General features: G+C 42.1%; 2 protein-coding genes across 3 annotated transcripts in view; one reads left to right on the forward strand and one right to left on the reverse strand.

Moving 5' to 3' along the window:
* Window positions 1–8,378, forward strand: part of DHRS12 (dehydrogenase/reductase 12) — a 38,257-nt gene extending 29,879 nt beyond the window's left edge. The window contains exon 10 of the mRNA XM_027648199.1: window positions 8,292–8,378. Coding sequence (XP_027504000.1) covers window positions 8,292–8,314 — 23 coding nt within the window. The 3' untranslated portion in view covers window positions 8,315–8,378. The remainder of the gene's footprint in view (window positions 1–8,291) is intronic.
* A 149-nt stretch (window positions 8,379–8,527) lies between these two features.
* Window positions 8,528–21,138, reverse strand: part of WDFY2 (WD repeat and FYVE domain containing 2) — an 85,208-nt gene continuing 72,597 nt past the window's right edge. For both annotated transcript variants that reach the window (XM_027648168.1, XM_027648159.1), the window contains 8 exons: window positions 20,174–20,324; window positions 17,854–17,966; window positions 16,840–16,966; window positions 14,842–14,947; window positions 11,442–11,543; window positions 10,660–10,790; window positions 10,204–10,312; window positions 8,528–9,644 (listed from right to left, as the gene is read on the reverse strand). In XM_027648168.1, the coding sequence (XP_027503969.1) occupies window positions 9,615–9,644; window positions 10,204–10,312; window positions 10,660–10,790; window positions 11,442–11,543; window positions 14,842–14,947; window positions 16,840–16,966; window positions 17,854–17,966; window positions 20,174–20,324 (869 nt within the window). In that variant the 3' untranslated portion in view covers window positions 8,528–9,614. The remainder of the gene's footprint in view (window positions 9,645–10,203; window positions 10,313–10,659; window positions 10,791–11,441; window positions 11,544–14,841; window positions 14,948–16,839; window positions 16,967–17,853; window positions 17,967–20,173; window positions 20,325–21,138) is intronic.

The following is a 21,138-nucleotide window of genomic DNA, read 5'->3' on the forward strand; positions in this document are numbered from 1 at the left end:
GTCACACTGTTTCACACATGGCTCAGACCAGTGTGGTAGGACAAACAACTTAGACACAAATATAACAGGTGTTCTTGAGGTCTCTGCAGTGACTGGTAGCTAAGGTCCTGCACATGGGTGCGGGAGAGCTCCTTATAGCTGCTTTACATAATTTTATTTCCCCAAAGATACTAATTATTTACTAATTATTCAAAGACCTCCCATAAAGTATCAGTTTAGGAAAAAACTTCTCTTTTCAGCCTATTATCAGTCTCCTTGGAAATAAAGACTTTACTGTCAGAGAGGCCCTGAAATAACCTTTCCCATGATAAGCAGTGCTGAAACAAGTGAGGCTGTCACAACTCTTCCTGAAGAGGCTGGGTCAGCGTTCAAACTGTTGCTTCACTTATAACTTTGTTTGTAAAGTGAACTCCTTCTTACACTACAGTGAAAGAAAACAACAGCAAGGCTTGTACAGAGGTTTATTTACTACAGGTCTGGTATTAACATTTTCTATAGTTCCAGCTGTTAAATACAGTTACCCAAAACAAGAGTATAGCTGGAAGCATATATAATAACTACATTTCTTAATCCAGTAGCTGCAAGGCTAATAAAAACATTTGCATTATCAAGTAGTTAAGTTGCTTCTCAGCTCTGCAGTACAGAAGAAGTTTAATGACTGGTATTTAAATAGTTCATAAAAATAAAAAAAGTGTGCTATATATATCTATCTATATATATAACACATTTTAGTCCACGTTCTGCACTGATGTATTTGAATGGCCTATGTTTCTCATTTTAGCCACAGCTTAAAAATGAAGCCAGAGTTCAGAAAACTGCTTTAATCAAAGTTTGGTCACAGTGTAAAAGAATAACATGCTATGGTTTAAGAGCGCTTGTGATTTAAAAAGAACTAGAACACAGGAACAGCAATTAGAAACAAAATCCAGAGTCTTACACACTTTGGTATAATGGTCCTGATGATGCTTTATTTCAGCCTGATTCCACAAGAGCAAACGCAGCATGTGGCTTGTAAGCCAGCGAGAGGCTTTGTGTTAATGCAATTCAGAATGACTTGTACCTTCATGAAAGTAAATACATTTAGTGCCACTTATAAAGCTTTATGGGCAAAAGAAAAATGGCATCCAGTGACAGATGAACAGAAAGAGAAGGTGGCACAAATCCTTGCTAAGCAGTGCATGCTGGGGACTTCTGCACACACCTGGTTTATAGGAGCAGAACAAGCACAGCAGCTGCTCTTGCTGCCCTTCTTTGTCCACACTCAACCCAACACTTCTTGTGGCAGCTTTGAGGCTTGTATGATTCTGACCTCTGTTGTTAATTATTCCCCTTCTGAAGGCTTTCACATTTTTCTTCATTTGGTGAAGTCACGTATTTGGGAAGTTTTTGCTCTCCTGGATTTTGCACAGAGGAATGTATCGCCACAGACCACATGTGGAGCCAGTCATTTCCCTGTGTGTTGATGGAAAGGTACTGCCCATGGACAGCAGAACTGACTGCGGTAATGTGGGGCAACTGCAACTTCTGGTTTTTGTCTTGGATGAAAATTTTAGGAGGTCAGTTTATCGGGCAATTTTGTCAACTGCATTTCCTCTTAAGTTACATTTCTGGGGTGATGTTTATTCATTGTTTAAAAAACCCCAAACAAAACCAACCTGTGATTGATTAAAGGTATAAACAAATGTTTGTTGTTTGCCTTTGAATAGCAGGGCATTTCCACATATACCTCGCTATTTTGGAGTAAACTGCAAATACCAACTCTTTGCATTTGCACCAACACATGCACCAGCCTCTGTGTTCCTTTCACTGGGAACAAGATGTGAGCAGGGACACCGCTTGCCAATAAACACGACTCAGGTGGGATGTTGAACATGCAGTGCCTGGGCTCAAAGAAGGGAGTTCTGCTATAGACTTCAGTGCAGCTTGACTTAAATCAGTGCTGCAAACTTCAACGTAAATTTATGTGGTGGGGGACAGTCCCAGCCATTTCAATTGTCAGTCCAGTCACTGATTGTATTTTTATAATGACAGAGCCTTTCTAAAAGACATGACAGTTGGAGCAGTAGTAGTTTTCATTAACCAGTGTTTAACTTGGTGAGTGGATAGTGAACATGGAGTTATTCTAACAACCTCATGGTAATTGACTCCAGTGGAGGAGGGCAGCTATAAAGCAATTTAATCCATAAGTTCCTCTATGTGTTGCTCTCTCACCCTCCCTGCAAAAAATAAAGCACTCCATCTCATGACGCAAGATCCTACTTAGTAGAATTAATGCTGGTCAGCATCTACCCACTGTCTTTTTAAACTGGCTGTTATCACTCTGACTGGCAGAGCGAAGCTTCAGATCTTTCCTGGCTCAGCTCACAGTATTTTCCCTGTTTGTCTCAAGCTTACATCTCTTGCTTTGTTGGGAGAGGTTCTGGGCACACTGGGGCAGATGTATTGACTGATTACAGGTGATAATTTTGAAATGCAAATAAGACAACTTGAAAACTCCATATTCCTGCAGTCATCCAAAAAAGCACTTATCTAGACAATCAGAGAAAGAAAGCTTTGAAAAGGCACTGAGTCTGATGAGGAGCAAGTGCAACAAAAACACTTCTGGGACTAAATGTGACCAAATCCAAGAACTGCAATTTGTGAAGTAGGTCAGTATTTATGTTCTAGAGGGAGCCATCAGATAAACTTGAGGAAAAATGATGTATTCCTGTGAAGGAAGTTTGTTTTCTCTCAAAACAAAAGCTAATGCTCAGTTTTACAAAGATAAACAGTGTCAGCCTGGCCAAAGGTCTTCAGCAGGACAGGTTTCTACCCTGCTGCCATGAGAAACAACTCAAACCTTTGCTGTACCAGCAGTGCCAGTGCTATTTCACAGGTAAAAATATTGTCCAAACAGAGGAAGAGCAGTAAAACCTGTACTGATTCAAACTTCAGGGAGAGAGGCCCCCAGGAAGTGCCATTTTCCTTGATGGTTACAAATCTTGAGCATCTTCCCTTTACTTTCCAGTTCAGAATCCACAGGGAGCCTTGAAGTGATGCATAAACTGTGCAATTCCTCCACTGCCCAAGCACCCTACTTCCCTTGGGCTGCTCACCCCCTGCCAGGCGCTTGGGGGGAGAATTCATCATGGCAAAGGACACATCCGTAGAACAGTTGTCAGTTTTATGACTATTTACGGAAGAGGCAGGTGAATGAGTCCAATCAAAACTCAACAAACCAAATTCCCTATTACAGACATAGAGAAGGAAAAGTAATAGCCAGAAGCTGATAGAAATTAATTTAGTGGGGTTAAGATACCACAATTTATTCAGCTGCGAAGGAGACACACAATGGAACAGAACTGGAAAGTGTTACAATAAAATCAGTGGAAAAGATGGTCAAATTGCTGAGCATCACTCCTACAAAACAGTGACCTGAACAAAAGCCAGTAAGACTTTTTTTCATATAAAATCCCTCAAATGTGAAAGACAACAAAGCCCATGAGATATTGGTCAGTATGGTGAACTTAAGTTTCCAAGAAGAGTCAAAAGCAATGCTTGGCCCTTGGAAAAGTAAACCACACCTAAAACTAGTGCTAATGACAAGGATGTAGCAAGTAAGTTTGTGCACTTATTTATTTGTGAAAATTTCTTAATTACTTGGCCATGGCAACCCCACAGAATTTTCTTGAGATGGGACAAAATAGGGGTGACAGCAATGGGTCTTTCACATCTGAAAGAAGCCCTGATCTGTTATAAAATGTAAGTACCAAGGTGATAAACTCTTTGATAAATGCAAGTTATTTAATGTTTAGGAACTGGAGAGAGGCAAAACTATCTTCGTAAGGCCCAACACCTCTTCTGCACCATCTCAGTAGTGATGTGTCTCTTCCTCACCATTTTAATGTTGAAGTGCTTACGCATTTAATGCAGTTCTCACAACACTGCTTGAGGGAGATACTATTTGGCTATTAAACTGAAGAACAAGAAATTGAAGTCAGATCTTCATTGACTCAATCTACTAGAAGAACTCTATGTTCTTTGTGGCTTCTGGATCCTGACCAGGGCTGCTAGTCAGCTAACAGTGTTGGGATGGGGGATGGTTTGGCTTTGTACAGTTCTGATGAATATTCATTTCTATACTACTGGCTTTTTTTTTTTTCTTTGTATGCTGATAACATTTCTCTCCTGGTATCTGTTCTTTGCAAAGATTTTGCCAGGAGACTGCACTCTTTTGTTTTCATTTGGGTTTGAGTTTAATGTCCCCACTTGGCAGCAATTTCTATTGAACTCAATTTCTTTCTGTTCTGAACAGTACAATGTGTCCTTGCAGCAAACAAAATTTCAGAGATGGCCAAAGACAGGTCAAAAGGGAAAATCCCCAAACTGGGAAAATGCAATGAAAAGTCACATGTGACCACACAAAGTTAATCCAAAGAAGGGCAATGAAGATGGTGAAGGGTCTGGAGGGGAAGCCATATGAGGAGCAGCTGAGGTCACTTGTTCTGTTCAGCCTGGAGAGGAGGAGACTGAGGGGAGACCTCATTGCATCTATAACTTGCTCATGAGGGGAAGAGGAGGGGGAGACACTGATCACTTCTCTGTGGTGACCGGTGACAGGACCCACAGAAATGACCTGAAATTGTGTCAGGGGAGGTTTAGGTTGGCTGTTAGAAACAGGTTCTTCACCCAGAGGGTGGTTGGGCACTGGACCAGGCTCCCCAGGGAAGTGGTCACAGTACCAAGCCTGACAGAGTTCAAGAAGTGTTTGGATGATACTCTCAGGCACATGGTGTGACTCTTGGGGATGGTCCTGTGCAGGGCTAAGGGTTGGACTCGATGATCCTTCTGGGTCCCTTCCAACTCAGCACCAGTGATCTCAAGTTCCAGAACTTCAGGTTACTGTCAAACTAAGAACCACTTTTTTAATTGCAAAGAGTTCCTGCCAAAATTCACAGGATGCAGTTTTGAAGAGAAAAATCTGTCTTCCTCAATATTACACAAGAGGTCTTCACTGAAGGGACAATGCATCCTGAAAAAAGGATCAAGTTTGTTATTACTGTTACATACAATTGTCACACATAGAAACAAAGTCTTCTAAGTCCTAACTGAAAACATGCCAGGTGCTCCATGTGGTCTTCTGGAAAGGACATGGCCTGTAAAACCACACATAGGCCAAATACGCCTATTTCCTCTGTGCTACAGAACAGAATTTTGGTCGTTGTTACCCAAATCCTGTTAGGACCAGCTAGGACAGACATAGCTAATATTTGCTAATTTGTTAGTAGTTTAGATTTAAAAAAAGATACTTAATACTTTTTTCCCTAAGCCATAGAGTAGACAGAAATGTTAAGTGGACTTTGAATCACAGAATGACTGAGGTGGGAAAGAACCTGCAGAAGTCATCTGGTCCTTCTCAAGCAGGGTCAGCTAGCGCTAGTTGCCCAGGATCATGCCCAGTTGGCTTTTGAATATCTCCAAGGGTGGAGAACCCACAAACAACCTCCCTGGCCAGCTTTTGTCAGTGCTTGGTCCTCCTCACAGTAAAGTGTTTTCTGATGTTCAGAGGGAACCTCCTGTGTTTCAGTTTGTACACATTGCCTCTGTCCTGGCACTGGACACCAGTGAAAAGAGCCTGGTTCCATCCTCTTTGCACCCTGCCTTCAGGTATTTATACACATTGATGAGATCCTTCTGAGCCTTCTCTTCTCCAGGCTGAACAGTTCTATCTCTCCCAGAGATGCTCCAGTACCTTTGTCATCTCAGTGGCCCTTTATGAGACTCTGTCCAGTAGTTTCATCTCTCTCTTTTACTGAGGAGCACAGAACTGGACACAGATGGAAAAAAAAGTTGCATATTCCTTTCTAACAATGATTTCCTCAGCAGGCATAAAGCAAACTTTTTTTCCCTACACTTGCTTTGCATCATCTTTTTTGCACAACCAGCCATCCCCCTTCTTTTCAGCAACCAACCCCACTCAGAGGGAACACATCCATTCTATTCCCAGTACTGGAGATACTCATGCCACCCTCTCATGGAAAGTGCAGTTATCATTACTGATGTGCTAATAGTCAACATGCTGACATTCAGGTGATGGCCTCAAGTTCAGGAGGACAAAGTATGGAGGTCACCTGGGTTTCATTGTAAAAAGCAGCTATAGACAAGGGTGCCAATAGCTGAGCACGAGAATGTCACCATTCAGGATTATTCTCTGTTAGACTGGCTGACTTTTAGTCTTTTGCACCACCCTGTTTCAACCACATCTAATCATGATGTTAGTCTTCTTGTAGATGGGAGGACCGTCAGTGCTATCATTGCAAGCAGTTGCAAGCATTCTTTTCCCTTCATACAAATATTTTCAGCTTAAAAAGACTGAAGTTTGGGGCTCAGGTTGTCCCACCTGGATCAAGCCACCTGCTCAAGCACTCTGTATGTGACCAGTGCCTACCCCATCACCTGCCTAAGCACTACGGACACAGTTCATTGTAAAGCCAAGAATAGCAGGGAGATGCTCTAAAGAACACTACTTCCTCCCCCAAGGAAACACCAGCTAAGTGAGAAATGAAAATCACTTTTTCTGATGTGAAGAGCAAAGGGAGGACAGCATTGTTTGTACACCCCTTGTCATAGCAGGAGGTATCACTAAAAGCAGCTGCCCTTCAGGAACCCTGGAGAAAGGGCACTTGGATTCGAGTGTGTGTGGATGTGTGTATGCATGTGGTGCTGCACAGTTTACACCTGTATCAAAAGACACCCTCTTTCCAATAATGCACTTCATAAAAATAGCTCAGGTGAGTTATTCAGCAAGTAAAATTGAAAGAAAATGACCAGGCAACAGGGATCACTTTTCGGGTGGATCTAGTAGACAGAAGAAAGTAATAGAAGAGGAAGGCAGGTGTTTTAACTCTCCCAATGTCATATCCTCCTTACTTCATTTGGAAGGTAAAAGAATTACTGAATTACAGACATCTATTTTCAGTTCCTATCTCTACATTATAGCTTTTAAGGGCATAGCAAAGGGACAAACTTCCCTTCCCCCCTCAGCTTCACTTTCAGCTTATATAATTTTCTAAACCCAGATGAGTTTGTCCTGCAACTGCAAGATAAGGAGATATTTAGCTTAAATTCAGATAGCCCTGCAGGTAATTCAGTCAGAAAGAAGAGCCAGGAAAATTGTGCAAAATGGATTTATATACCCAACATCTACTCAACAAACAACACTGAAACCATGACTCCTTGGAAGACAATGGGGGAGTGGTCAAGAGTTTACTGCAGAACAGTCCAAACACATGTACTTCCCATATTTAGTCTCCTTCGGAGTCAGTTCCTCATCTTTGTTTGAACATTATGTATTCAGGACTAGGTGCTGACCCAGGAGCAGATCCTCAGCTTGCTGACTCCACCACTCCATCAGCGGAAGCACAATTCATGCTGGAGTACCAGATTTGTTGCAAATGCTGTCTCCTCAGAAACAGAGCACTAAACTGTCATTTAAATCCACTTTGGTGTGCCCATGTTTCCATCACCATGAGATACACTCCCTGCACAGCAAAGCAAGTCAGGTCTTTGGCCAGAAGGCCCTGAGTCCGAGGTAACACAGAACATCAAAGTGCAGCAAAGTTTTGTACATCTTTTCAAGCTGGAATGAAATATTGGCAGGCAACTTGCTCATCTTGCATAGCTTCAACAGCCAAGAACACTTCAGTCATCAGAAAACATGCACAAGTTGTAATGAAAACCCTTCTAAGAGGAAACAAGCTTCTAGTTTCCAGGAGAGAAAGTGGGAGGACTTAGAAAACAATTAGCACTCAAGCTGGAAAAATAATATTTTTAGTGCTGCGTGAATTATGTTTGAAAATAAGCTTTAAAATATGCTGCCTAGAGGGGAACTATCAACAGGCTGTATGACCAGGAAAGCCAAGGTGGCATTATTTCAGAGAATGTGACTGCAAAATGCTTCATCACAGTTTATAGGATGTTTAAAAAGAGAATTTTCCTTGAAAATACATAGCAGTCCAGTGATGCACACATGAAAGTCCACTCACTCTTTACTGCAGCAGCTCACTGGACCAGAATTAATGCCATGGATTGTGTTAACCTTTTTTTTTAACTCAAAAGTGAATTAGTGTTGGATAAACAAAGGAGAAGCTTTACTTTCTTTTGATGTTCTAACTGAAGAAAGAACACCAGGCTTCTCTAGGTGGCAATGAGCTCTGTAGTGGTAAACATCATGGCCTCCCCACTTTAGAAGGGAAAAGTAAAGTCCAAAACAGGGCATGACTGAGCACCACCAATGTCCTGTGTCACTGCAGATACAGACCACAAGGCCTGCTGAAACAGTGGATACAGGAAAGCCCTTGGTCTGGTTTGCAGTTCTACTCTCTACACCACTTTCTTTGAAGTGCGTCAGCAATACCATGCTAAAATTTGAAATGGATTAATGGAACAGAGAGTTGACTCTTCAGAGAAGATCTCTTTGGAAAAAGAGGGGTTTTTTTCAATCATTCATCTTGACAATGCCCTTCTAACAAGGTAATTTTGGTCAGTCCAGGTTTTTAAATACTGTTTATTTTTAAAAGAAACCATAAAATATGACAACAGGACAATGGGCGTCATTCAGCAATATCAGTTTTGGGTCTATAGAGGAAATTAATAAAAAACATCAGCATTTTAAAAAAAATATGACTAACCATATGGAAAACAGGAAAAACAAAATTCATCTTCAACAACACAGACAGATAGATATAAATGCTGAAATGTTGCTGTGCAAGGTAGAGGTAGAGGTAGAGGTTAACCAGACTTTTCCAACCTACACCAGTTTTAGATCTGCCCACCCTCCATGCACACACTCCCAAAAGTTCCTGTTGCCAATAATTTCATTTGAATCAGCCTGTCAGCTTCATCAAACTCAAACAAGTCTGTGTGTTCCTTGTAATGCTCTGAGCTGGAAAACTATTTCAGTTTTCTGTAGAAATTAGTTGCTGAGCAACCTGCCCCCTGGTTTTGCAACTTGTGCAGCAAAGGAAGAGGCAGGAAGATTACACAGACCAATAAAATGCTCTCTGGATGATGCCCACTAGGACAAGTAGATGGTAGAGCCCTTTTAGGAATTGCAGTAGTCCATCAGCTCCTTGGTGATGCACCCAGAGAACATGCAACACTGCACTTGGGGTTCCTCCACTGAAGAGAACATGGTCAGCAGAAATATCCCAAATCAATAGGTACTTGCTGTGGGAGAGCCGATTGCCTAATACAGTCTGTTGATACCAAAAACTCACATGGTAGGGCACAACCCAAGAACCCTCTGTACAAAGCAGTAAGTGTCTTGACATAGTTAAATATAAAAACTAAAAATTGCACTGCACACAGATTTTCCAAACGAATTCAAGACAGTTGAAGTCAGATCGTACAAACCGTTAGTTAAAAAAATACCTTCTTGAATATTTTGAGAAGTGGAAAGAGTCTTCGTGCAAATGTTCAGCCTTGATCAAGCAGAGGACATAAAATTGTAAACGCATTAGTTCCTTTCTCATCTGCTGTATGCACCCAACATTATCTATCTTCTGCAGTATGATTAGGGTTAGAAAATTGGTTTCTTCTGTAAATGTCACCTTTCCAGTTCCACTGATGTAACATCAAGACACTACTGGTGTCATATCCCACAACTGTCAATACAATAAAATATAACAGCATAGTGAATAATGGTTAAAGACAATAAAATACAGTGTAAATATAATCTTTAAATAATTTGCACTCATGTCAGAGTGGTGGAGGTTGACCAAACAACACTCTGTATGTCACTGTGTTTTATCCCTATGAGTCGGGTTCATAGTTGACCTTAAAAGAAACCAAAAAACTCCCATTACATTGCTAACTTGAATGATCAGCATATTCATAACACATTGTGAGGCTTTTTCTTTTTTAAATTAATTAAGCTGTTATAAACTTATTCATTATTTTAGCTATTTCTTTATCTAGCCACACTGAGATTTGCCATGTTGAAAGAAAGTTGGTCTTCCTGGAGGAAAAGCTACAGTTAGGACTTATCCCAGCCTCCTTCAGGCAATAACTTTATAGACCAAGACCTCCTTGGTACTTATTGGGCAGAAATCCACTAGTGAGAAGCCTCTTGTGTAGAAGGCGGCAGACAGGACATAGCTGCAGCCACATGGGAGAGTAAGGGGAAATGAAATACAGGAGCTAGAGAACATTCCTTGCTCCTACCTTAATAACCTTGTCTGTCCCCGAGGTCAACAGCCATCCCCTGGTGGCATCAAAGTGTACATGAACAATGTTGTGCTTACTGTCATGGAAAGTAGCTGTAGGCGCCCGCCTGAAGAAAGAAATCCAAAAATCAACAAGAACTGTAACTGCAGGATTTTCCCCAAAATTTTTCTCTATTGAGGGAATAACTATCTGTCTGCTGCCATTAATTCAGCAGCCACTCCATAAACTCTACCTTGAGACCTTTTCTGGCATGAAAGGAACAGGGTAGAGGAGGGCTCCTCTATCCCTCCTGGCTTGATAGTCACCCCAGAGGCTTATCTTGCTGAAAAAGCCCAGGGATCACCATGCCGGGTTGCTCCCTCCTGGAGCCTCGCATCTGCCCAGGTCCTTCCAGATGCAGATGCAGATGTTTTGCCCCATTCCAGTGCAAGCCGGCTCAGTGTCCACACTTACTCTTCATCTGTTATGGACTCGTGACAGCTGTCGCAGACCCTCACTTCAAACTCAAACCCCATCAGCGGGATGGAGGAGCGCTTGGAGCTGCATTTGCCGCACACGGCTTTTCCACACTTCCGGCAGTGATGCTGTAGGAGACAACAAGCAGAAAGACATCTTAAGCCACAAAACCAGATCAGGTCACTGCTCAGGTCCCACTGGTTCTACCATCTAATTACAGCAAGACCCAGCCAAAGCTGCAGCAAACAGGAAAGCTTCTCAAACTCCAGGAGAACATGGAGCACTTTTTCACCCCTTTCCCAAAAGTCTCTGTCTGCAGCCCTCTCCTGCTGAGCAGGAAAACACAGCAGCATGTTTCAAGCAGACCAATAAGCCTTTTCCAATACAGCCTGAGCAGTTACACACGTTTACCCAAACTGTTTGAAAACAGCTTTGGTTCCAGCACAATCTCTGAAAATCAGCCACAAATTTCTTTCTATAACATATTTGATTAAAATAAGCAAAATCCCATGTGGCTAAAGCCATGGAAGGCCCGAAAACAATCTATTCAGCCCAAGACATGCCTTTGCTATTGGGAGTGGTTGGAAAAACAAAAGTGTGTTCCTCACAACCCAAAACCCAGCCTCATCAGTGGGGCGTTCACTGTCCCACTACTGAGCATTGAGTGGAAGAACAAAGTGCAAGTTCTCAAAGCTTTAGGGAGAAAAAGGTTACCACAATCTGTTATGAGAGGAAAGCCTAATTGCAATATGTTAACCCATCAAAGGACACATACAAACCTGCCTGAGGCCTATTTTCTTACTGTCCCACATTTGCTTGAAGTTCCAGAAGAAAGGCTGGTCACATTTTTGACAGGAATCACTATCCAGCCACTCGGGGGTCTGCAACACACATGCACATAAACACAAAGTGGAATTGAGCAACAAACAGAAAAACTTCCAACTGCCTAAAGGCAGAACAAGAAAGATGTATTGTGATGTGGCAATATGGCCAGCTAAACTTGATTTAAAATCTCCATTTTCACAGGATGCCATTTTGACTGTTCCCTGAGATGTCTTTTTTGGTTTATCTCTGAGCTTTGAAGGACATGGGAGGAACACTTTGCACACAAATCATGAAGAAGTGTTTGATAATAGGACCACAGAAATAACCCGGGAACAAATCAGCCTCCCCCATATCTCCAGTTATGGAATTAAGCATGTAAGAATACTTTGTCCTGTCCTATCTGGACAGCATTTACCACCTGCTATTGCCTCTGATGGAAACTGGGGGCAATTAGTATTTCCAATAGCCAAGAAACTCATCTGAAAGGAAAGGGGAGTTATTGGAAATACTGATGTGGTTGGGGTTTTTCATATTCTTTCTTTCTTTAATACTGTAAGAGGTGTTCCTGCTGTCAGAGGTATCTGTGCTACAAATCACACATAGGGGTGAGAAAGATGAGATTCATCTGAACAACTCTAAGACCCAAACCAGCTCTTTTCTCTACTTTTACAAAAGACAAGGAAAGGCAGGTCTCCTATTTCCTAACATGGTGTGTAGCTTTGCATTCATGCTGTGGATAACACAGGTAAGAAGACTTAAAGAAAATAAAGACTATATTAAAGGTACTTCTCTCTCCTGCAGCCAGGTTTTGCTGTGCAGAGTAGCATGGATCAGATGCCCTGTAGGGAAGCAAGTCTTGCCAGATCCTGAAAGAGCTCAGGAAATGCCTGAAGTAGCAGGAGAGCACATGGAAGGGTCAGTTATTGTCCTCCACTACATATGGGTCCTCTGACACTTGTTTTGCACTGAGCTGCTGAGGGGCATGCACTGCATCTCCCCACAGTGTTTAGGAAACCCTCCAGGGGACATGAGACTCGGGAAGAGTCCTGGTTCTTGACCCCTCTCCAGATGGCAGCAGTTTTTCTGTCCTAATCTGGCCTAACGAGAACGACACTTCTTCCCTGACAGACAACTTCTGCTCCTTTTTCTGCCCCAACAGAGCAAGAGCTCCATCCAAAGCTGGTCCTGGTAAGTTGGTCCATCCTGTGTCTCCAGTGGAGCAGCCCCAGGCAGACCATGACAGCCCTGCCAGTGCTGCGCCTGCAACACTGCAACATGTTCCCACTAGTCCTATCAACACATGAGATTAAATAAACATTGACTAGTGTTTCATACATTATGAGGAAACAATCAGCAAATTTCAGTTGTCGTATCAGAGCCACTTATTTCTCACATGCTGCAAATTAAAATAGCAAGACATGCTGCTGAGATTAGGAACTAATACTCAAAGAAAAGCCAGACAGATATAAGTTAAGGGCAGATGGAGACCCTCAGCTCCAAGGATATCTTTTATCCCCAGCAATAAAACAATCACCTGCTTCATATTCTTCTGCCAGTTATTCTGAAGGCAGTTCATTCTGCTGGGGCAAATTTTTGTCTTTTCTACCCACAACAGTCTTTCTGTTTAATGCCTACAGATTTACATCTGTCTGTATAACTTTTCATCTCTTAAGCATTTGAATACTATAGAGGAAGAAGACATTTTGCTTGTGACAAGTAACCACTTTGTAGTCAAATAGAAACACAGCTTCTAGCATCTTTCAGATGTTGTCTTCTTACAGCTTTTTAAAAATAGAGTTGAAAATGAAGAAATGGTTTAATTCACTCTAATGCAATCTCGAAGGTGTGGGGAAAATCTGATACAATAAAGTGAGTACTGAGGACACATCACATGGAGAAAATCTTTAAATAAGGGCACAAATACCAAAGTCAAAATCCAGAAGAAGGTGCTCTAGGACCCCAAACCAAGATTTGGTATTAAAATCTCAAAGATTCATGTTTTGGGAGTGGTTTGGCACCAAGAACACGCTATTGTGCTACTGATAACAAGAACAAGCCCACATAGCCATAGGCTGAGAAAGCAGAGCACCCATTAGCACCTGCTGTTAGGCCTTCATTTAGCTAATTATATTTCTCCTCTATTTTTTAAAGCAGCCTTCTCATAGCATTGCTGCATGTTTTGTGACAAGCAAACCCTTACTGTAGCTTTTTGAAGGCAGCAAATAAATAAAGATTTTAATTTCTGGATGTTCAAGTTGCAGCAAAAAGGAAACATCTGTTGGGAAGGAGGAAACCACTCTGCATTCATTCCACTTTAGGGGCTGATGACATACTTGGCCATTGGACTAGCAATTAAAGAGAGCCAACTGGAATGCTAACTCACATTAAAAAGGGAGCTCAGTTCCTGCCTATGCCTACTTCAGTAGTTTTTTAAAATCAAGTTTTTCACTTAGATTTCCTCCTTCCTCAAGGGAGACCCACAAAATCCAGGGAGGCCAAAACTCTTAAGAACCAGCAAAGATGATGAAAGCTCACCCTGTGAAAAGCCTTGCTCAGACCTATCCACTGCAGGGACTCGGGGTGCCTTTGTACCCTCTGCAGGAAGAGGGCAGAGGTTTGACACATATCACCAGGATTTGCCAGGCTGTCGAGCAGGGCTGGCGCCTGACTCACTCAACACAGTGCTCGCTCCCCCTCTCTGAGTCAAGGCTCAGGAATTGCCAAGTGGAGGCTGCTCCCGCAGTGCCAAAGACATGGGCTACATTTTTGCACCCCCGTACATTCGCTGGCTGTGAAGCACAAAAGCAATTAGAAATGTGTGGGTGAAATCTTAGTCTGGATCAGCGTAGCCATCATTTACCCTGCTTCTACATTGTTACACCAGAGCAAGACCAAGTAGCAGGTGTGACTGAAGCCCTAGTTAAATGTCTTTTTATCAAAAACAGTGAAAAAATCACACTGGGTCGCAGTTTTCCAGAGATGACAAAGAGCTCTATTGTTTTGTTTTCTTAAAAACAACACTAATCCATCCATTTACATCTGAATTGATGATATTTCTCAGGATAAACAAAGCTGAGCAGGTCACAATATCCTCCTTACATGATGTTTTTCAGAGCAGTAATGTAAAGAGTAAGAGTCATTTAGCAGTCTTTTTAATACACATTTTCTGCCAGTCAATTTCCCCTGTACCATATTATCAAAGGCATGGCATAATTGCTGTATAACAACTGAGGCATATCCAAAAACATTTTTAGAGCTTGGAATGATCTTGGTTATGTTGAAAGTTGCCATTTTAGAAAGGCCCCTTCTTCCCAAGACTGTTTCAGATCAAACTGATGAGAATTAAGCATCTACCTCCTGCCTCTCAACATCCATGTTCCAGACGACGATTCCTCCATCTGCTCCGCAAGAGATGAGCTGCCGAGTGTGGTGAGCATAGGAGAGAGACTGAACTTTATCACTGAAAAGGAAACAAGACAGTTACTAATCAACCATCTATAGCTAGTGCACAAGTAAGCATAGAATATACAATAAAGCAGTACAAACTGCTTTGTTTGCCCATATATTTCCCTCCCCCATTCACTGTACATGGTATCCATCAGATGCAAATCAGTCTTTGCTGTCCAGCTGGGACCAGAAAGAGAGTATGGCTTATCTGGGCAGCATCCACAAAAGCAAAGACCTGTTCTGATAAATGGTTTTGCTGCCCTTAGGGTGGGAGGTTCCAGCTACACCGGGAAGCCTCAACAGAGCTGCAGCTCTGGGCCTCTCTGAAGGCACAACTGGATGCATGAAAGCTCCAGTAAGGTACCTTCTTGTCAAAGAGTCCGTAACAACTTTGTTTTTGTAAAGCCCTACATCATCTAGAAATGAAGCACTGAGGAACTACTGAAGACTTTCTTTTAGCACTAACAAGTACAGAGTTTCAAAAATAATACAGGAATCACTAAATTGTTCCTAAGCTTTCTCAGAGTAAGGTAGAAAATTTAGGTGCTTCTGTTTCTTCTTTTAAGGAAAAAAACAACATGGGAAAAATAATTCGCTCAAGCCTCCAAAGATGGGCTCGATCCTTCATAAAAGAAAGAAAACCAAGCTTCATCTCAAGCTGTTTACAACCTGGGGAACAAAGACCACATAACACTGTTACAGAAAAAAACAAGGTTATTAAGACACTGTAACTGAGAATACCACGACTGGAAATAATCCACAATATTTGGTTTTCTTTGCTACCACCACTGATCTTGTCTGCCCAAAGGACTTTCATGCTAACACATTTGCTTTTGCACATGGCTGCACCTGCAGAGGGAAATGCACTTATGGAAGAGTTTGGTACAACACAGCCACCTTTCACAGTGCCTGCTTGCTGACACCAGAGGCACCATCAGAATTCTTTTAGGACTTTATGTTGTACTATTCCAGCTGACAGCCATGCCACAGATTAAGATCCAGAGGCTAATTTTATATTAGGAGAACTAATTTCCACAGTAATAAATCTAGCAGCAATGCATTAGCAAGCACCACTGGAAGGGTATGAGAGTGATCTGGGAACTTCAGCAAGAGCTCTGCAGTGCTCTGAAATCCCAGAGGCATGCAAATCACTCAGCAAGTGCAGCATCACTGTATGAACATGTAAGAAACTCTTAGGCCAAAACCACCACGGGATTTTGCCTTTCCAGACTTAAGCCTGGACACAAGTCCCACATATATGCTGTCTCAATACTCTGAAACAAACTTGTTGCATTGCCAATGTTAAAAGATGGGGAGATCATTGCCACTAGAGCCATTCTGACCTCTAATCAACACCCAGTAGGGACTTAGTCTTCTTCAAAGACATCTACTATGGTGCACAAATGTACACGCAAAGATGATGCCTCTTGCATTGAGGAGATGTAAAGGGTCCTACAGGTGAAACGCATTAATTAGAATTCAGGCTGTAGGTAAAGTGGCTTGGAAAAAGTGTGGAGGAAAAAGGGACTAATTGTTCAAGCCCGATGCTCCCTCTAGGGGAAGGAAAGACCTTGACACCTAAAACTCGAGCATTTCTCTGCAGCTGTTCTCATTTGAGGACACTCCTCATTCCAACAGAGGTGCAGGCTCTGCCATAACACATTTGGGATTATAGATACTGTGCTTTCCTTCACCACCCTCTGCAGACTCTCAAATCATCCTGTGGGCTCAACACTGAGAAACTTACTATAAGCAAATTATTCCTGATGTACATGAACCATAGGGAGTCATACATACAAGTTTGAAGCTTGTGAAGACTGTAAGCTTTGGGCTGTTTGTTTCCAGATGTGGGTTCTGCCTTTAGCTTTTCTGTCATAAAAGCAGGAGGGAGGGCTTTAAACGTACTTATGTCCTTGCAGCTCGATGGCTGTTCCTTTTCTTCCTCCAATATCCCACATTATAATGGAATGATCAGAACTGCCTGAGAATAAAACTCGCTGTATTGGGTCCCAACAGAGAGCAGTGACACCACCTGCAATAAGAGTGCACACAACAGTCATTTTGTTACAGAAAGTGGAAGACCAGAATGTAACTAAATAAAAATGACAGAGAGAGTGATTAAAATGCAGGCCTCTTTAGCAAAGGCCATGCAGCCACGTGCCGTGTGCCAGCGGAAAACTAACAGGCTAGAAAACCTACTGAGATTCCTGAGAGCAGCCCAGCTGCTCTTCTGTGGGCAGAGGGCTCCACTGCCACTTGCACTGAACAGTAAAATGTAGTAGAAGGATGGTCACAGTGTGACTATACAGCTTTTCATCTCCACGATTTCTAAGAGATTAAAAGAGAAATAAGTGTGGAATATTATGGGTATCTTCTCAGTATCCTAGCACAAGGATTGTGCTACCTTGTGATTGAGCTATTAGCATTTAGTCAGACAGGAGGGATATGGAGAGAAAATGCTGAGGAATGACCACCATTTCTTCTGTTGGATGGCAGGATCCTATCCAGAATTGCTCTTTTTTAAAGGGTGATGGGGCTCAAGTTCCAGCAGTGAAACAAGCAATTAGTGCATCCAAGATGTGCCTATTCCCTTTGGGAAAAAGTGTCTACCAGCGTGGATCTCTCCTTTATGAGCACCCATTCTTCTCCAAAAGTACCACAACTTGTTCTAGTCTTCTCTGCTTTAACTGGTAGCTACTGATTATGGCATTTTCTGTCATACATGTTTTCTGCTCAGAGTTCTGATGACTCTTGTTTTTACCAATACAGCTTCCCTGAACTGCTGTGACAGTTTAAGGTCTATGTTCCTTTTATGCTATGCACTGGCACAAGCCATCCTAGTGTTTCACAGGAGAGTTAAACCACCATAATACTGAACATAGACGAAGAACCAGACTGGGTCTCCGCCTGAGGCCTTACCTGTGTGTCCCTTAAACGTTGTAACAAGGCTGCAGGACTCTTGCTCTAGTTTGAGTATGGTCACTTGCCCAGAATGATCACCAACAAACACATGCCGGGTTTCCACATCAAATCTGATGGATAAATGCTGAGGGAAATATATTGTTTACACAAGCTACGCATTCCTTTCATGACTTGCTAATTCTTTTAGCATGAGCATACTGCAACCTTGTCAATAGTGCTCCAGTCTCAAGGAGGTATTCAGAGTGTACTTTTAGGCACCTGTTCATACTAATAGTGCAGTATCCCTGAGTAAACCAAAGAGAAAAAATTAGACTATTCTAGAAGACACAATTTGTGTTTTTGTTATGAAACACCTTTGAAGCAGCCCTTCTCCACGAACATAGGAGTTGTCTCTCTGGGTTCTGTAACTTAGGTATTAGCGTTGAATGGTATCTACTCTCTCCTTCCCAAACTTCTTTAAAATAACTATTACTAGTTTTCTGTTTGTATTGGATTTGCATGTCAAAGTTTTGGAAGTGGGGGGTATACGGTGTGGCTTCTGTGAGAAGGTTTGCTGGCAGGACTTGTGACCTCGTGGGAACCCACGTTTGAGTAGTCTGTTCCCAAAGGGCTGCACCCCATGGAAGAAACCCATGCTGGAGCAGGGGAAGAGTGTGAGGAGTCCTCCCTTTGAGGAAGAAGGATCAGCAAAGACAACATGCAATGGACCAACTGCAACCCCCCAGGAGGCAGAACAAATCAGGACTGAAGTGGAGCCCAGGCAGGAAGAAAGAAGGAGTGGGGGGAAGGTGTTTTTAAGATTTGGTTTTATTTCTTATAACCCTACTCTGATTTGATTGGTAATAAATTAAACTAATTTCCCCAAGTTGAGTCTGTTTTGTCTGTGACAGTACCTGGTGAGTGATCTCTCCTTGTCCTTATCTTGGCCTTTCTTTATGTTTTCTCTCCCTCACCCAGTTGAGGAGGGGAGTGACACAGTGGCTTTGGTGGGCACCTGGCACCCAGTCAGGGTCAACCCACCACAATGCTTCTTCATTATAGTCAAGTTCATGAATATAGTGAAAAAGTATTGTTTCATGTCATATTTGAGGAAGTGTCGACTACATCAGACACCTCACACATCATATCCTAAACTGAATAAAATCTGGACCACTTAACCACCTACTGGAACCACCTAACTGGACAGGTTCTGACCTCTTCATCCAATTAATTCCACATTCAGAGTCCATACCAGATATTTAAGGAGCAACTGCTTTTAGCACTCCATAAGAGCAGTGCTATTTAAGAAACACTGATTTTAAGCACACAGGACATAGGAGAAAAAAAAGAAAAACCAAACATGTTCCTGGATGTGCCAAATATTTTTGCAGTACTTGTCAATGATTCTTCCTTCCACTGCCCTCACCCATCATGAGCAGATGACTCAAATTAAAGTGTCCTCCAAAAGTTCACTCAAAATGGTCTGTTCTCTAGAGAGATTTAGAGAATACAGGACAAATTCTTGCATCAAGCTTTCAAAAACATTTATAATTTAATTTAAAATTAAGTCCAGTCTTTATGCCATTTATATTGGCTGAATGACCAGATAATATAAAGCAAGTCCATATTGGAACAGTAATTTTGAGTAGGTCTCAATTCTCCTGAACTAGCAAAACACACATCTATACCATGTACACTCTGGGGCATTAAAAAGTCTGTTTATGCTAACCCCTGTTTTCAGCCTAAGAGTTCACACTTTTCCACTTTCCTTTTCATTTGCAGTAAACCTGAATTAATATTTCTTTTATTGTTGGGTGGCTGGGGCAGCTCTGCGTGAATAAGCCACTCGAGTGCCATTTCTGGAGTCATTTACTCTTCGGTTAACCCAAATTCCCAATACACAGTGAGCAGTTCCAGAGTGAAGGACAAGTGCTCATTATTTTATATTAAAGTCATTTAATTTTTACCATACATGCACACAGGCACTCTGACCTGATCACCAACCTACTTTGCTACCATTAATTCTCTGAAGAAAGCAGGCACTGCATGTTTAAATGAAGGTCCTATCCATATTTATTACAATAGCAGACCACAATAGGTTGCAGATCACTCATTGTGGTGGTTAAAAATGCTTAGACCTAAATATGCCATAATGCATTAAGGAGACAAAGCAAGGAGAATAGGCAGTTTTTTAAATTGGCTTTAAGTAACAGTTTCTCTCACAAAACACTGAATCTATACAGGGCACAAAATTTGGAGGACAGCTAGACAAATAAACTAAAAGGGCTGTTTGAGTGCCAAAGAGCAGAAATGAAACTGAGAGCTCAGCAAAGGATACTGCAGGCCACAGGCACCTGCGCTGGTGCGGTACCCTCCCAGCCGCTGGCCACTTTCCGAACAGTGCCACGTGAAGTGTTTATCTTGTCCAGTGCTTAACACCCACTCCATTTCCAGGACAAAGAGAATCATGATGACCCTGCTTTGATGAGCTGAAAATTAAGCAGACAGACACATAATCACATTGCAGAGAAAAACATGGGGGCAGAATAACACTGCAAATACCAACTGCACCCAACTCCTCCACTCACCCTTCCCTACAGAAGCAGCTGGTGTTTAATAATCCAGTTGACATCAGCTAGCATGCAAGGTTGTAAGGTCCCTGCTCTGCATATTCAGCGTTTGCATGAGAAAGAGTGGAAGCAAGACTTAACTCCTTCCATGCCTATTGCAGCCATTTGTCTTCCACAGTAGCACAAGTCTTCCCTCCATGATTGTTTCATCACTAACAAAACTGCCATTGTGGAATGGACTTGGGGCTTCGTTTAAACCTCTTTTGAGCCGGTTTTATGACAGCAGTACAGATGCCTACCCTGCCACTCCTCCTGCTGTGAAGTCTGGTGGATCTGGGTTGTGGTACCCCAGCAGAATGATGAGTTACAGGCGCAACGCTGCACCAAAGGAAAGTTTCAGCATTGCATGTAAACCAGATAGAAAAGTGATTGGAATAAAATAAAAGAAAAAGAAAAATATCACAGCTGTGTTAGATGAATAAAACGGCTGAAGGAATAAATCTCTACTGCTACCAAAATAAAGCCATCAAAAGCTTTTCATTAAAACAAGGGAATGCATGCTTGTACAGACAGTTTTTTGTATGAATGACCAGTGGGCTTGGTCATGAAGTGCTGATTGAGCTGACTTTTTAATAAAACAAGTGGCTGGAAAGACTTGCAGAACTATTCCCAGCTGTAACTTAGCAGTGAATGCCATACTCCTCAATCTACAGCCCTGCTGATTTATGACTGT

Source organism: Corapipo altera, unplaced genomic scaffold (assembly GCF_003945725.1).
Source record: "Corapipo altera isolate COAL_440 unplaced genomic scaffold, ASM394572v1 0, whole genome shotgun sequence".
In the NCBI taxonomy this organism is placed as follows: Eukaryota; Metazoa; Chordata; class Aves; order Passeriformes; family Pipridae; genus Corapipo; species Corapipo altera.